Source organism: Kogia breviceps, chromosome 7 (assembly GCF_026419965.1).
Source record: "Kogia breviceps isolate mKogBre1 chromosome 7, mKogBre1 haplotype 1, whole genome shotgun sequence".
NCBI classification, from domain to species: Eukaryota; Metazoa; Chordata; class Mammalia; order Artiodactyla; family Physeteridae; genus Kogia; species Kogia breviceps.
Window position 1 is genome coordinate 17,923,925 of NC_081316.1, and position 17,155 is coordinate 17,941,079.

At 53.5% G+C, this 17,155-nt stretch overlaps 1 protein-coding gene across 4 annotated transcripts in view; it reads left to right on the top strand.

Moving 5' to 3' along the window:
• The window catches only part of LRP5 (LDL receptor related protein 5), a 109,572-nt gene that overhangs the window by 63,530 nt on the left and 28,887 nt on the right, over positions 1 to 17,155 (top strand). For all 4 annotated transcript variants that reach the window (XM_059069274.2, XM_059069275.2, XM_067037732.1 and 1 more), the window contains exons 8-11: positions 6,574 to 6,790; positions 8,606 to 8,895; positions 11,287 to 11,513; positions 12,981 to 13,165. In XM_059069274.2, the coding sequence (XP_058925257.1) occupies positions 6,574 to 6,790; positions 8,606 to 8,895; positions 11,287 to 11,513; positions 12,981 to 13,165 (919 nt within the window). The remainder of the gene's footprint in view (positions 1 to 6,573; positions 6,791 to 8,605; positions 8,896 to 11,286; positions 11,514 to 12,980; positions 13,166 to 17,155) is intronic.

Genomic DNA, 17,155 nt, shown 5'->3' on the forward strand with positions numbered 1-17,155 from the left:
CTGGGGACTTGCCCATGTGTTCCTGCTGTGGACACCCTCCCCCCACTCCCGGGCCTCAGGATTTGCTGCTGAACACCCGCTGGGCGTCAGCTCTGCTCCGGGTGCCGGGTCACCTTGGTAAATACGCTCAGCAGATGCTCCTCTGGTACATGTTACGTGAACCTTGGGATCAGGCCACCAGCCCAGGTGCAGAAGCCCCGGCTGGGGTCATGGTGGATTCCAAGGGCTTTGGGGGGACAGCCGAGAGCGAGGGGCCGTGTCTCCTTTTCTGAGGACGCGGCCGGACTCCAGACCGGGGGGGACGGTCGGGTGAGGGCCTTCCCAGGTCAGCACAGCGACGGGACACGCTTCCAGCAGTGGTCATATCTCTAAGACGTTATGCCTGAGACAGATGCCGGGGAGCCTGAGCGTGTTTCTTGGGCATATCTTGCCGGGTTGCCTTGGATGGGAGAAGGGGTTCCGTCCCGCGTGGTCATGCGCGTGGCCTGGCTCCGAGCGCAGGCGTCGGCAGGGAGGAGCTCCACACGGAGTCTGCCGGCTTCCCTTTGAAGAGGCATCAGTCGGGTTCCCGTTCCGCCCGCCCGTCCCGAAAAGGACTTCACAGGGCAGCTGTGGCTGGTCCCCCGACGAGCTGGGAGGAGAGCAAAGGTCTGGAGGCCGAGTCCACAAAGTGGGGCTTCCTCTGGATGGCGGTCCCGGCGCGTAGATGGATTTGTGCGACGGGGTCCAGACTGCGGGCAGGGCCGCGCCGCCCTAGAGGTGGGCCTCCTGCCGCCTTGCCTGCGACGGCACCCTGGACAGCGGGTTCAGGCCAGCCTCGGGTCGGCAGCCCCTTGGGGGATTAGCTCGGGGTGGCTCCCCGTCTGGGGGTGGGGGTGGGCCTGGGGCTGGCTCACTCTGGGAGGCAGCCCTGAGGTCCCCTCCCCATCCTCAGGGACGGGGGATGGACCGCCAGGGCGGTCCCGACATACGCAGGTTGGAGCCGTGTGGGGTGGACATGGGTGCAGCCCCCGCCTCTTTCCACATCCACAGAGCTACCTCTGCTCCCTCCTTTCCCACCCTCTTGGGCTGGGGGTTCCCTGGGATGCCTCCTTAAGCCTCTTCCTGAGGCTAGAGCCCTTGGGGTTAGAGGTTCCTGCCCACAGGTGCTCAGCCTTTCCCGTGGCTCCAGCCGCATCCTCAGGACCCAGCCTCTCACCCTTTGCTTGCATGTTTCCCCCTCTCCCTCCCTGCCCAGCTAGGCTCCCAACCCAAGAGCTGGTCCTCTCCTCCTCCGACCTGCCACAGCTCTTCGGCCTTGTGCCACAAGATTCAACTTTATTGGTAAAAGGAACTCGGACTCACTGTCTCCCTCCTCTGTCTCTAACTGATGGCCCCTCGGGCCCTGCACTTCCCTCCTGTCCCTCTGACCATGCTTCTTGGCGGGTGCCGGCCCCATGACAGCCCAGCGTGGGTCCTCTCCCAAGCAGATTCTTCCATCCAGAGCTCTTTCCTGAGCCCACGTGTCCAGCTGCCCCCGGCCCTCTCCCTCGGAAGCCTGAGTCACCCACACGCCGTGGTCTCACGTATGGGGGCAGCTCACCTCCTCCACGCACTTGGCCACACGGTGTAGGGTCTTCCTTTCCAAAACAGCAACATCCTGGTTCCTGCCTGGAGGCTGCCTCTCCCGGCCCGAAGCCGTAAGGCCTTCCAGATCTATCCAGGGCTTGTGCTCTCTACTTAGCTATGGAATCGTCATCATCATCATCTTTTCACTTGTTTGTGAGCGGCCCTGTCTCCCAAAGCAGGTGGGAGCTCTCTGAGCTTGAATTGGGGTCTCTGTGCTGATCCCCTGGCAGGGAGTCGGGACACACCGGGTCCGCGTCAGAAGCGACCTCTCCCTCTTAGTCCTTCCCCCGCTCTCTCTGTCCCTCACTTCCCCTCCCCACCCCTGGGCAAGCATCCGTTCATCCTGCAGCATTCACTGAATGTCACCTCATGCTGGAAAAGCAGCACAGGACAGACCCATGCCCTGGTGGGGTCAGTGTTCTAGAGGGCCCAGGGGGCGGGCAGGGGTGCGGGCCGCTCAAGCTCCCCTGACAGCACCCTAGCTGCTTCTCCAGCCACGTTGGTTCTGAAGCCCTGCTTTCTCCTCTCACTGACTTGTGTATGCCCTGTCTAGCTCCTTCTGTTTCTGGAGTAGAGGGAGGAATGGTGCCCATTATTAATCCTGAAATAGGCAAAGCGTTTAAACACCCTTGTGCTCACACAGTGGTCAGGCAGGTCCCTGGATGGCGGTTTTAGCCATTACTTGGTAAGAGCAAGGTCGGGCCTTGCCCTTGGTGGACTCGAGCTGTCTTTCTAAAGCTTCCTCCCCAGCTGTTTCCCCGACCCGAGGATGGAAGAAGCCGAAGTTTCGCAGGTCGACCCACAGTCCAGGCTGTTTGGCCCGTCTCTGGGGCAGGAAGTGTCACCTGTGTGTGGCCTGCCTTGTACTCGCTGGAGGCCCCGGGGGTCACGTGGGCTCTCCGCAGCCCCCCGATGTCTTACTCGGCCAGGGCCATGGGGAGGTTGTGTCCCTTGCGGCTGACATCTGCTGGTGGCCGTCCACTGTCAGGGTGGGCATTCGTGGGGGGTACCCGGTGGGGAGTGACACACCCGGTGGGACAGGCGGGCCGAGGATGAATCACAGCCTGAGAAGTTAAAAATACATCCGTCCCCCTGTTCCTCACATTTCCTGCGTCGATGGAGGCGACTTCCAGCACGAACAGAATAAACACTCATTGCAGGAGTGACAGATTGGCTGTGTGTCCGGGTCCATGAGCCCCCGGGAAGAAGGGTGCAGGGCTTCCGGGCAGCGGGGCCACAAGCTGTGCGGGTGCGTAAGATCTTTTCTGTTACGTGAAACAAAGTAACCAGAGCAGTTTTAATTTGGGGCTCTGTGTCTTGAGTATAATTGTCCCATCAGAGAGCAGAACCCTTTTTCTTTAAATGTGTGCTTTCGAAGGGTTGGTCTTGGGCTCGCACCTCTTTGCAGGGCCAAGTCATTGGAAACAGAGGATTCGGTGTAAGGAAATTGCACCTCAGGTGACTTTTGGGGGTCTCCTGTTTTGTGGGTGGCCGTGCAGACCCCGCAGCTGTGGGTTCTGCCTCTTGGAGTACAGCTGAGGGTGGGCTTCTCTGGGGTCTGCCCACCCTTCTGCGCAGCTGTTGATCTGCGGGTCGTGTAATGAGCTGGCCAGGGGATGGATGTGTGCTCTGCTTGCCCTGCCTCTCCCCCACTCCAGACCTGGGCTTGGTGTGTGGAGTCAGCCGAGCACAGGAGGGCAGAGGCCGAGAGGTCGGAGAGCAAGGCTGGCTGGCGCTCGGGTGCCTTCGGCATCTGGCTTGACCATTTTGACATAACTTCCTGGAGGCATCTAGTTTCCTCTCCTGAAAATCAAGGGCAGGAGAACTTCTTGAGCAGGGGTTGAAACCTATGGACTGGAGGCCAGAATGACTATTTTTGTGCCACTTTCAAACACACAGTGGTTTTTACACTTTCTTTCTTTCTTTTTTCTTCTTTTTTTTTTTTTTTTTTTGGTCGCACTGCACAGCATGTGGGATCTTAGTTCCCTGACCAGGGATTGAACCCAGGCCCTTGGCAGTGAAAGCGCAGAGTCCTAACCACTGGATCGCCAGGGAATTCCCTACACTTTTAAGTGATTGAAAACAATCAAAAGAATGGTATCTTGTGACATGTGAAAATTATATGAACTTCCAATTTTTTTGTTTTTAATTTTTGTTGTTTGCACAAATAATGTTTTATTGGAACACACTCGCGCTTGTTTTAGGCACCCTCGGTGGCTGCTTCCCTGCGACAGGGACCTTATGGCCTCAAAGCTGAAGGTATTTACGATCCTTTTCAGAAGCAGCTTGCCAGCCCCTGTCCCCAGCAGTCCGCCTCCTGTGCTCCCTCCCGGCTCCCATGTTATCAGGTGGCCCAGATTCGATTCTGTTCTTTCTGGGCTCTGCTCAGGGCCCAGGAAAGGTGGAGGCCTCCGAGTTGGCCCCAGAGGGAGCCTGGGACGGGGTGGGCGGTTGACACGTGTGTTCCCTGTACACAGGTCCTACTTGTCTGCTCCGGGATTTGGGAAAGGCCTGGTCCAGCAGAGTTACTTTTACAGATATGTTGGATTTGGTCAAGGTGTGTTGAAAGCTGCTGTAAAAAGGCCGCTTTGGCATCATTTATTTTTCTCAAGTGTTAGAGTCTTGACGTCCTTCCAAGTTGGAGGGCCTGAGAGGTGTTTCATGGGGTCTGCTATAATCGTTCAAAGTGGGATGGGGTGAGGGAGGGGCTTCCGAGGCAGAAGGAGGCCCTGCCAGCCCAGAGCCAAGGTTCTGTCCTTGAGGCGGGTGCCGCCAGCCCGGCCCCGGGGGAGCAGCTCACTGCCTCCTCACTTTGTTCTGGGCAACCAGAGGGTGGGGTGGGGGGCTGGGGACAGAGGTGCGGGGAGGGATTGCTGCAGGCCAGCAGCTGTCTCCCTGCCCCACCGTCTGGCCCCGTGTCCTCTGCGGGCTCACTTTCATCCTTCCTAAGCTGGGGAACATGTAATTCCTCCCCTCAGTTAATAGAACATGCACTTATTTATGTCTGGAATTGAGTTGTTAAAGGAAATAAAGAAAATATGGACATAGAGAAGGATGAGAAAAATCTCTTCGTATAAAAGGTGGAGTCTTTATTTTCCAGATGTGGATGTTTTCTTTATAGCGATCATGTCCTACATCTACCATTCTGCCCGCCCCCGGCGCCCAGCCCTGGTTATTTTGTGTCAAGGAAGGAGCAGGGGTTTGAGCCCTGCCTCTTATGGGCTGTGTGTTCTTAGAGACACTCTTTTCTCTTGATGTGCACCTCCTCGGCGGTGATCCCAGGCGAGACCCGTCCCCAGGTCTGAGTTCTGTGCAAAGCGTGTGTTCACCGCCTTTATGTGCCTTCCTCTTGTGGGGCCGAAGCCGGAACCAGCACCCTGGACCAGTTTGGAGCATTAATCTATCACCTGCCCTCTATGGCTAACCAGTGGGCCAGGCGTGGTGCCCGGAGCTCCGCATGGAGATCCTACAGCCCAAGGTCTACACTCCAGCTCATGGTACGGGACATGGTACCATCCGGTACCATTCTCATCTGGGCTGCTCGTTGGAGCCACCTGTGGGGAGCTGCTTTCAGGACTCATACCTGGCCTTCCAGTTTTGGTGTAATTGCCCCAGGTTGGGGCCCAGCCACTGTTCTTTGGTTAAGTTCCCAGGGTGACTTTATTTATTTTTAAATATTTATTTATTTATCTGGCTGCACTGGGTCTTAGTCGCAACATGCGGAATCTTCGTGGCAGCATGCAGGATCTTTAGTTGTGGCTTGTGGGCTCTTAGCTGAGGCATGTAGGATCTAGTTCCCTGACCAGGGATCAAACCCAGGCCCCCTGCGTTGGGAACGTGAAGTCTTAACCGCTGGGCCACCAGGGAAGTCCCTCCAGGGTGACTTTAGCTGCTACCCTCAGTTACAGGTGGAGAGGTTGAGGTCCATGTGGGATGCAGAGGGACTTGGCTGCAGGGCCCAGAGCTGCCTGCCACTCCTGGTGGAGCCAGCAGTTTTGTCCTGTGCTGTCCAACAACAGAGGACCAAAGTCTTTTCTGCGCAGCACACCCCCGAGCTGTCTTATGTGTTTGCCACCTGCAAAACCGAAGGTTTGTAGCCTTTCTGATGAGCTGGAAATATAATCTGGCTGCAGGACGCCTGTTGAGACTCGCCTTTAATTCATCGCGTCTCTTTCATCCTGGCTTGAGAGCCTGAGAGTTTGCATGTTACGTTTTTATCTTCTTTTTCACCTCAGCTCCTACAGGGTCATCTGTCATCACAAACACATCTTATGCTGTTTGTTGTGTTTCAGTTGGTTAAGGCGTTTTTTTTGTTTGACAGTATTTCTCTCCTCTGTGGCTTTTGTGGTTGATGCTTTTAATCAGCGCTGACTCTTCAAGAAAAAGATTTAGCTTTTACATCTCGGGGTAAACAGCCACTAGTGTGTCTGGTGTTGGAAAGCATGTTAAAGCTGTAGGCTGACTTAGACCCAGAAGTGTCCTCAGAGTTCACCTGGTGCTGACCGAGCAAGAAATTAGTCCACAGACAAGTGGGAGGCTTTGCCCAGGGCTTGCAGTACCTTGGCTGTCCAGCCTTTTGGAACTGAGCTCCGCGTCAAGGGTGTGAACTGGTGCCTCCCCGTTCTACATCTTGGCAGACATTACCAATCAATGAGCCCATCCTGGGTCGGAGACCCACTCCTTGGTATACCAGGCAGCTACTGCTAGTCGATCAGCAGTGATGAGAGAGAGGACACCTATTTGTCTTGCCTGCCCCTCTCAGCCCAGCATCCAACCCCAGGTAGGGGAGGCAGTGGGGAAGAGCCCCTGAATGGCCCCATCACTGAAAACATCACTCACCCAGCTACCCCAGTGAGCGGTGGCTTCGTTAGGTGGCCTCGCCAGGTGCGGACACTGCTGGGACCCGTCCTGTTCCAGGCAGTTCAGGCCCGAGGCTGGTTCAGCCCTACGTCTGCCATCCTGCAGGTGATCAACATCGACGGGACAAAGAGGCGGACGCTCCTGGAGGACAAGCTCCCACACATTTTCGGGTTCACGTTGCTGGGGGACTTCATCTACTGGACCGACTGGCAGCGGCGCAGCATCGAGCGCGTGCACAAGGTCAAGGCGAGCCGGGACGTCATCATCGACCAGCTGCCCGACCTGATGGGGCTCAAGGCCGTGAATGTGGCCAAGGCCGTTGGTGAGTCGGGTCAGCCTCCGGCCGCGGGTCAGCCATGCCACAGGCTCGTGGCTGCCCTTTTGGCCCACAGGCAGCCCAGTTGGAGGCCAAAGCTGGGGCTGTAAGTGCCCGGCTGGGGCACCACTCTGGGGCGGGACAGCACAGGAGATGGTGAGAGTATTGGTCCAGGAACAGTGGCATGGGGCTGGGGTATCGACCAGGCATGGTGACCGGGCACTGCTGGCAATCATTGTTCTCACGATGGCTGACACTTGCGGAGCGCCTGCTGCGTGCCAGGCCGTGGCGAAGTGCCTTAGTGCCCCGAGCAGCCCTCTACGCGAATTACGATGTGGCCCTGTTCGCGCTGGGGAGAGGGTGGCCAAGCCGTGTAGCTGATGGGTGGCCAAGCCGTGTAGCTGATGGGTGGCCGAGCTCAGGACTCATGCCCGGGTCTGCCTTGACCTCATGGCTGGGCTGGGCTGTGATTGTTGTCCAGTGTGACAGGCTGGACCCTCAAGCACACACCTTTTATCTGAAAGCCAAGATCTGCAGGCAGCTCCCTTAACACAAGGATTTGTCTCCTTATGAATATGATTCCCAGTGCAGGTCGACAGGCTACACTGGGGACAGTGGTGTCCAGCTGTGGTGGGAGGACAGATGGGGGGACGGGACTGTGGGCTCTGTGGCGGCAGGGACCCTGTCCCCAGCCGGGGCCTGGCACCTAGTACTGCACCTACACATCAGAGACACTCAGCAAGCCTTTGCTGGAGGGAGGGAGGACCAGAGAGGCCCCAGAGCTTGCCCTTAGGTCTAGTGGGGGGAGACACCCCTTAGTTAGCTCTGCTGCCAGGCTGGTGACTACAGTTGAGGTGTTAGAGGGATGCCTGGCTTTAAAATATGTGGGAGGGCATTTGAGGTTGGAATTTAGGGAGCAGGTGGGGGTCAGGGTTTGCCCAGCAGAAGGGACAGCTGAGCAAAGGCCTGGAGGTGAGGCCGTGGGCAGAGACCCTGGGGGGATCTGGTGCATCTTGGTCTCCGGGAGAGGCCTTTAGTCACAGCCTGCACTCCTGAGACAGGGCGTTGGGGTCAACACACTGAGTTTACCAGCCGCCTGTGAAAACACGTTCATCATCCACTGTGGGACGTGAGGTCCACCGGTTAGTGAGTGTCTGAAAAGCAAAGAATAAAACCCTAGAGAAAAGGAAAATGATACATCCATGGGGTGTGATTTAAAGTTGAGAAATTGGACCCCTCCCTTCCTCTTTCTCTCTCTCTCTCTCATGTAGCGATTTACTGGGAAAGATGGGGGAGAGGATTCTTTTTCTAGCTGAAATACTTAACACTAAATTAAAGCCAGTTTTAACAGCACTGCAGCAGATGAGCGGGACTAACGGCCTGGCCAAAACTACATGAATGCTAAGTACAGTCTGCGCTACAGTAAGAAAGCGGCGCCTTTGGCCGTCCCGGGTGCATCTGAGTTCAAGGGCCCCGAGAGTGCCGGGAACTGGGAGGAAGAGCTGTCTGGGTGGCGTCTCGGGCTGCGGTCCGGTCAGCAGGCGGGGAGTCCGGGCCCGGCGGGGTCAGGGGAGCAGGGGGTGCGGTTGTCCCCGGGTCGCCGTGAGGCTGGAGGAGTCCAAGTGCGGGGTTGCCCTGGGCCCAGAGCCAGCCGTTGTTACGTGCCTTCCCCGTGCCTGGGGAGGCCCTGGGTTTCCATCCACCCACCTGCTGTCCCTGTGTGACGTCTGGCAGAAATGAAGCCTTGTACAACCGTGGAGCCAGCGCCCACCCCCTCTTTGCTGGGCCTCTGGCGTCTCGAGCCTGTGTCTTTCCGTCCAGGGACCAACCCGTGTGCGGACAGGAATGGGGGCTGCAGCCACCTGTGCTTCTTCACGCCCCGCGCCGCCAAGTGCGGCTGCCCCATCGGCCTGGAGCTTCTGAGTGACATGAAGACCTGCATCGTCCCCGAGGCCTTCCTCGTGTTCACCAGCCGGGCCGCCATCCACAGGATCTCCCTGGACACCAATAACAACGACGTGGCCATCCCGCTCACGGGCGTCAAGGAGGCCTCCGCTCTGGACTTTGACGTGTCCAACCATCACATCTACTGGACTGACGTCAGCCTGAAGGTACGGCGGCTGAGCGTCCTCCCCGTGCACCTTTCCCGTGAATACCTACCCGGCGATGGTATCGCCTCAGAGGCTGAAAAAAGGTTTTCTTCCTTTATTTAAAAAAAAAAAAAAAATTATTTATTTATTTATTTATTTATTTGGTTGTGTGGGGTCTTAGTTGCGGCAGGCGGGCGCCTCAGCTACAGCTCACGGGCTCCCCAGTTGTGGCACATGGGCTCTTTGGTTGCAGCACACAGTCTCCTTAGTTGTGGCATGCAAACTCCTAGTTGCGGCATGCATGTGGGATCTAGTTCCCCAACCAGAGATCGAACCCGGGCTCCCTGCATTGGGAACATGGAGTCCCATCCACTGCGCCACCAGGGAAGTCCCTTGTTCTTTTAATGGTTTGTTAAAATTGAAGTTTAGTTGCTGTACAGTGTAAGTTACAGGTGCACAGTAGAGCGAGTCACAATTTTTAAAGGTTATACTCCATTTATAGTTATTATAAAATACTGGCTACATTCCCCGTGTTGTACAATATATCCTTGTAGCTTATTTTATACCTAATAGCTTGTACCTCTTACTCTCCTACCGTGACGTTGCCCCTCCCCCTTCCTTCTCCCCACTGGTAACCACTATATCTGTGAATCTGCTTCTTTTTTGTTACATTCACTAGTCTGTTGTATTTTTTAGGTTGCACATATAAGTGATGTTGTACAGTATTTGTTTTTCTCTGTCTGAATTATTGCGCTTAGCATAATACCCTCCCAGTCCATCCATGTTGTTGCAGATGGCAACATTTCATTCTTTTTTATGGCTGAGTAGTATTCCCTTGTAGAAAAAGTTTGGGTTTTTTTTTTTTTTTAAGGGAATTTTTTTATAGGGAATTCCCTGGCTGTCCAGTGGTTAAGACTGTGCACTTCCACTGCAGGGGGCACAGGTTCGATCCTTGGTCAGAGAACTAAGATCCCACAAGCTACACAGTGCTGCCAAAAAAATAAATAAATTTTTAAAAATTTAAAAAATAAAAGAACTGTAATATTTACTGTAACTCGATTCACACCAGTAGACCATTAGTGAACCTGTGTTAATAAATAAGCACGAATTATTACAATGAGCAGGTCCAGTGGACACACAGGTGGCCATTTCTAGAGTGATTGTGTGTCCATGTATTTTTCGATTCACCCCACCCACTCCCTCACGCGTGCCCACTTACTTAGCAAGCTCTTTCTTTGTTCCGGGTGCTAACATAAACATCCTGGATGAATACAGGAAAGCCTCTTTCATCTTCTAAAGCAGGGTTTGGCATACTGGTCTGTGGGCTGGCCTCCGTGTTTTTGTTAATAAAGTTTTATTGGGTCACACTGGTGCCCATTTGCTCATAGATCGTCTGCACCTGCTTTTGTGCCACTAGGTTGTGACAGATCCAAATGTCCTGTGACACCTGAAATATTTACAGAAAAGGTCTGCTGACCCCTGTTCTAAAGCACTGGGCAACTCAAACAGTTTAATCACCTATCTTTTATTCTACTGTTGGTATTACATGGCTCTTGAAGATTTTTCTGATTTTAAAAGTCACAGGGTTCATTGTAGAAAGAGAGAAAAGTATATTATACGGAAAAGTATAAAGAAGAAAATAAAAACACCCACATCCCCATCATCCCAAGTCAGCCACTGATGTCATTTTCATGTATTTCCTTTGAGTTTTTCCCTGTGTTAGTATTTCTCATAATCACAATCATACGCTACGTAGAATTCTGTATCCTGGTTTTTTTCACATCACATTATAACAGGTATTTTATCAGCCTGTTACAAACTCTTTAACGTAATTCTTTAAGTGTGTAAAATATTCCAGTGCACATATATTCCTTATCATATTTAACCGTTCCCTTATTTTAAATGTTCTTCCAGTTTTTTCCGACTCGAAATGATACCACAGTGACAAGTATCTCTGTGGGTAAAGCCTCTTTTGTGTTTTCATTCCTATGGATAAAGTTTCAGGAGGAAGATTACTGGGTGAAAGGATACAGTGATTTTTTTTTTTTAAGGTTACAACTATTTTGAAGGGTCATGATACATATATATAATGTAGCTTATATATAATGATATATTTTTTATAATTATATACTATTATATAAAATATTTTTACATATTTTTAAATGAAGTATATATTTTATATTTATCACCAAATTGTTTCTTCTAAAAAGGTTGTATTTTGCTGCTTTTCAGATGTTCCTTCAAAAACTCAAATGTTGGGAAAAAATTAAAGTAAAATATAAAAGAAATAAAAAGAATAAAAACTCAAATGTTGGTGATTTGGTCCCAAATGTGATCAGTAGTTGCTCCAGGAGACATCTGCAAAAGCTCTGGTTTCTAACCGCTGTCCCTTTCCTCCTCACCTGCTCCCAGACCATCAGCCGAGCCTTCATGAACGGGAGCTCCGTGGAGCACGTGATCGAGTTTGGCCTCGACTACCCGGAAGGCATGGCCGTCGACTGGATGGGCAAGAACCTCTATTGGGCGGACACCGGGACCAACAGGATCGAAGTGGCCCGGCTGGACGGGCAGTTCCGGCAGGTCCTTGTGTGGAGGGATCTGGACAACCCGAGGTCGCTGGCCCTGGACCCCACCAGAGGGTAAGGACCGTTTCTGTCCAGCAGGCATGCCCCCGTCTCCTCTCTACACCAGCCAGCGCGTTGATGACCCGAGGCCACGGCAGACGGCCGCCCACCTGGCACTCTGCGGTTAGAGCAGTGATGGCCGCTGCTAGCTTTGAGGTGGCCGGGGCCGGCGGGACCCTTGGAGGTCATCTGGTTCATTTCATAGAGGAGACACTGAGGCCCAGAGCAGAAGCCAGGAAGGGAAGCCTCTGTATCAGGCACCGCACTGGGCACTCCCAGAGGGGTCATCTCATCTGGGCATCCAGGGGCCCTGCAAGGGGTGGGTGATTTTACCGATGCAGAAACTGAGGCTCAGAGAAGCTCAGTGATTTACTGAAGGTCACATAACTGGTTAGAGCAGGGCTGGGCCAGGAAGTCCCATGCAGTCCTTTCTAGGCTCCTGTCCTGGGCTTCTCCCCTCCTGCTTCTCGCTGGCCACTTAGCGGTGGTTTAAAACCCACCTTGTGGGCTTCCCTGGTGACGCAGTGGTTGAGAGTCCGCCTGCCAATGCAGGGGGCACGAACCCGTGTCCGGGAAGATCCCACATGCCACGGAGCGGCTAGGCCCATGAGCCATGGTCGCTGAGCCTGCGCGTCCGGAGCCTGTGCTCTGCAGCCCGTATACCACACACACAAAAAAAAACACAACCAAAAAAACCCCAAAAAACTCACCTCGCAAGGTGTGTGCTTTTATGTCTCAGGTAGCCTGGGGGCCCTGCCCTGGGGCCAGCGTGGCCAGGGTGGAGTCTTCTTCTGCACTCAGTGCTCAACCCATAAAGCATCAGTGGTGTGTAGGAGCGCTCCAAAGCCTGCCTGCTGTGTGCTCCTTCAGGGAAGGGAAGATTTCGGCAGAACAAAAAGAAAGGTCCAGCTTTTAGCGAAAGAACCAGTAAAACGTACACAATTCTGGAATGTGGGGATTCCTTCCCCGGAGCCCCTGCTGAAGAGCGAGGAAGGAGGACCCGTTGGTGGAGACGGCAGAGCTGAGTTCGAGTCCTGACCCTACGATGCCTGTTTGCCTCAGCGTCTCGTTTTCCACCTTCTTTGAGGAGAGGAGACTGTACACCCCGATTTGCCCACGTTCTTCCTGCCCGTCCCGGTCACCCTGGCATCCTGTCCAGCTCAGTTAGCGTTTGTCCCTGACACAGGTGTCCCAGCCTGGATGTCCTGTTGCACGGTCAGCCCGTCTGTGCCCCCAAATGAGAATATCGGGGCTTAGCTTGCAGGGGGGTGCTGCTGTGGGACCCCAAGAGGCAGGATGTAGCTCCGTGACTGCTCCTAGAGGGACGGTGGGGTGGAGCGGGCTCCGAGGGTCTCGCCCCTTCCCTGATTCCTGCAGGGATGCCATCGGCACAGCCGAGGAGATGGCGGCAGGTGTGCTCCCTGCCCTGCTGTGAGGGTGGCCGCGCCTGAGCCTGCCCCGCCCCGCTCCCATGTCTTCCAGCTACATCTACTGGACCGAGTGGGGCGGCAAGCCCAGGATCGTGCGGGCCTTCATGGACGGGACCAACTGCATGACGCTGGTGGACAAGGTGGGCCGGGCCAACGACCTCACCATTGACTACGCCGACCAGCGTCTCTACTGGACGGACCTGGACACCAACATGATTGAGTCATCCAACATGCTGGGTGAGGGCCGGTGGATCCTGCTGCGACGGGGCATCCCTGCCCCGGGCGTTGGCCACGCTCAGCCCCCACGGCGCTCTGCCCTTGGGCCCGCGAGGCCCAAGCCCCACAGGAGGTGCGGCCACGCCCCGGGTGCTGACCCAGCCTTGCCCCATCCTGAGGATTGTCCCTTTCCGCCCCTGGCGCTGTTGCTGTAGAAGTGTCAACAGAGACCCCAGTGACAGCTGTAGCCCACACACCAGCTGAGAGCCGGGTCCCGACCAACCCCGTGCCAGGATTCTGATTTGACCCTACACCACATAGCGTGGGTTTTCGTTGATGGCGAAACTGAGGCCCAAGGAGGTCGTGGGACTTGTGTAAGATCACAGAGTGCCACTCAGACCCCAGGGCCACGTGCTACAGCTCCATCTGACCCTGAATACCTACTGGGTGCTAGGCATTGCTCTGGGACCACTCAACACCTGGGGTTAGGTTAAAAACAAAAACAAAAAAACCCTCGCTCCAAGCCACCCAGCTGTGAGGGCAGGATTTGAGCCTAGAGACCACACGACTCTGGACTTCTTGCGGGGGGTGGTTATATCAGCTCTCCTGGGTGATAGCGCGTGATGGGGCTGCCCTGTGCAGCCAAGAGAATTTGGCTTCCTTCCTAATCGCTGCTGCTGCCGCCACCTGTGGTGGGTGTGGTTGTGCCCGTTTTACAGATGAGGAAACTGAGGCATAGGTGGGTTGAATGGCTTGTCCCCAGGTACTGTGTGAGCAGAGCCAGGACTAGAAGCCCAGTGGCCTGGTTTCTGCTTGTGGCGGGCTGCACCTACCCTGCATGCTGACTGTCCTGGTGTATGAGGCCAAGAGCAAGGCTTGAATGTGTCTTTGAGACTGCCACCCCCAGCCCCACAGGGAATTACAAGAGGCTGGTGCCAGGTGTGAAACCAGTCACAGCACAGCTGTGGTTGCCCGAAATAATTAAGCTCCCTGATTACCCCAGAGTAAAGACACACTCGGAGGAAAAGCAGTGAAAGCCCTGGAAAACCCCTCGACTCTGCAGGTTGAGGATGGTCGTGTGCGTCCAGCCAGGCCGTTTTCAGCCATATTCCCACTGAATGGCGTAGACGTGGAGGGGAGCACTAGGTTAATAGCAGGGGAGGCCCCGGGCAAGGGAAAGGTGGGAATGTTGCCTGGCGTGGCATGAGTGGGCGTGGAGCGTGAACCCGGGGCCTTGCCATCCTGGTTGCAGTCCTGGCCTTGCCACTTGCTGTGTGACTTGAGCCAGGTGACTTAACCTTTCTGTGCCTCGGTTCTCTAATGCCGATGGTCCCTTCCTCCTACAGCTGCTGCTGTGAGAATTAACTGAAAGGATAAGAGTGAAGGCACTTCTCATCAAGCCTGGAGCACAGTCACTGCCCTCTGAGTGTTTAGTTAATGATCGTTGGTTGTTGGAAAAGTCCACTACGAGTCCCAGTCCAGGGCCCAGGGCGGAGTGGGGGCGGGCAGCGTGTGCGTGACAGAGGCAGTCAGGGAGCACCTTTATTTCAGAACTGTCTTTTTTTCTAATGATAAAATAATCAACTTAGAAAATTTCTAAAAGTGCAGAAAAACAGGAAGAAAAATTTTAATTATCCATAATTTCACCAGTCAGTAATAATGTATATTCACCTGTTGGCATATTTCTTTCCAGTCTCAAAATTTTTTTGATTGATTTTTTAAGCAAATATTTTTAGCTGTTCATCTCTGAAGATTTTTTTTCACATTTTTCCTTTTTAAAAATCATTTTGAAAACATTATTTCAAACCGTGCCATGTATAATTTTCATTTGGCTTTCTCCCACTCCTGTACAGGAGGAGCATGTCCCCATGTCGCCAACGTGTTTTCACTGGTACTGTTTTTACTGTGAAATAGGGCATACGTGAGGCATTCGTACAACACACACACTTTGACAAGTGAAGACTTAGAAACCCGTGCCCAGGTAGAGGGACAGAACTTGTCGAGTGTCACCACGCCCTGCACCCGCTCCCCCTCCCTCACGCGGCCCTGAGCCTGCGTGTTGCCGCAGTGGTCCCAGCAGGTGCACACAGGTGTGTGCTCTGCAGGTAACTGCCCGGCGGGTCACGTGATCAGACCCTGGTTCATTTCACAAGCCCTCCGCTGCTGGCGTTAGAATGGCACCAGCGTTCCCAAATGAAAGCAAGGTGTGGGCAGGGCTACCTTCCATCTGGAGGCTCTAGAGGAGAATCCATTGCCTTTTCCATCTTCTGGGGGCTGGCTGCATCCTTGACTTGTGGCCCTTCCTCCATCTTCAAAGCCAGCTATATAGCCTCCACCAGCCTCTCACTGTCTTGCTCCCTCTGGTAAGGATGCTTGTGTTTCCACTGGGTGCACTGGGATAATCGTCTCCCCATTTCAAAATCCTTAATTTAGTCACACCCGCAAAGCCCCTTTTGCTGTGTAAGGTACTATATTCAGAAATTCTGGAGATTAGGATGACCTCTTTTTGGGGGGAGAGGGGGAATGTTATTCCGCACGTAGTTTTTATCAAGCACTTAATTTGTGCCGGCATTTTGACCATTCTACGTGCCTGATCTCATTGAATATTTATCACAATTATATCACAAACCTCATTGGTTTTTTAAATCATTTATTACATTTAATTATCATGGATACCCATGAGGGCACTCTTAAGAATAACCATTTTGAGACTTCCCTGGTGGTCCAGTGGTTAGGACTTGGTGCTTTCACTGCCATGGCCCTGGGTTCGATCCCTGGTTGGGGAACTAAGATCCCACAAGCCCCACAGCGTGGGCACCCCCCCCCCGCAAATACCCATTTTTCAGATGGGGAGACTGAGAGTCAAGAAGCTTACATAGCTTTCCCAAGGTCACATGCTGGTCAGGGGAGAAGCGAGGGGGCCCAGGCTGACTCCAGAACCTGGTTTCAACCACTGTGGTAGACTGCTAGGCAGAAGGTTTTATTTTATCAATATTTAAAATTTTTATTGACATATATATACAGTCAAGTACAAAAAAGTAGTCAAGTTGGAGAATTTTTACATACAGATACTTGTACGTACATAGAAGCATCAACATAGCCTGTGTAGCTCCCATGCAGATCAAAGTAGGGAAGTTTCCAGCCCTCAAAAAGCTTTTAGTCAGTCTCACCAGCCTCCTCAGGGGTCAGTGCTGCCCTGACTTCTATCTATGTGTACTAGTTGTGCTGTTCTAGAACTTTCTATCACTGTGACTGTACAGCGTGTGCTCTTCAGCGTCTGGATTCTTTCACTCAGTCTAATAACTGTGAGAGTTGCCCACGTTGTTGTTATTCTTTTTTATTGCTGCGTCATTTCCATTGTATGAAGATCCTACCTTAAAAAAAATTTTTTTTTTATTTTATAAGTTACAACAGTTTATTTATTTATTTATTTTTGGCTGTGTTGGCTCTCCGTTGCTGTGCGCAGGCTTTCTCTAGTTGCGGCGAGCGGGGGTGCTTGGGCTTCTTCTTGCGGTGGCTTCTCTTGTTGCAGAGCATGGGCTCTAGGTGTGCGGGCTTCAGCAGTTGTGGCACGCAGGCTCAGTAGTTGTGGCTCGCAGGCTGTAGAGCGCAGGCTCAGTGGTTGTGGCGCACAGGCTTCGTTGCTCCGCGGCATGTGGGATCTTCCCGGACCAGGGATCGAACCTGCGTCCCCTGCATTGGCAGGTGGATTCTTAACCACTGCGCCACCAGGGAGGTCCCAAAGATCCTACCATTTTTTAGTCCATCCTACTATGTTTGTTTTTTTAATTTGGCTGTGCCGAGTCTTAGTTGCGGCACGCGGGATCTTTTAGTTGTGGTATGCGGGATCTTTAGTTGTGGCATGTGGGCTCTTAGTTGCGGCATGAGGGATCTAGTTGCCTGACCAGAGATCAAACCTGGGCCCCCTGCATTGAGAGCTCAGAGTCTTAATCACTGGACCACCAGGGAAGTCCCTAATCCATCCTACTACTGACGGACATTTGGGTTGTT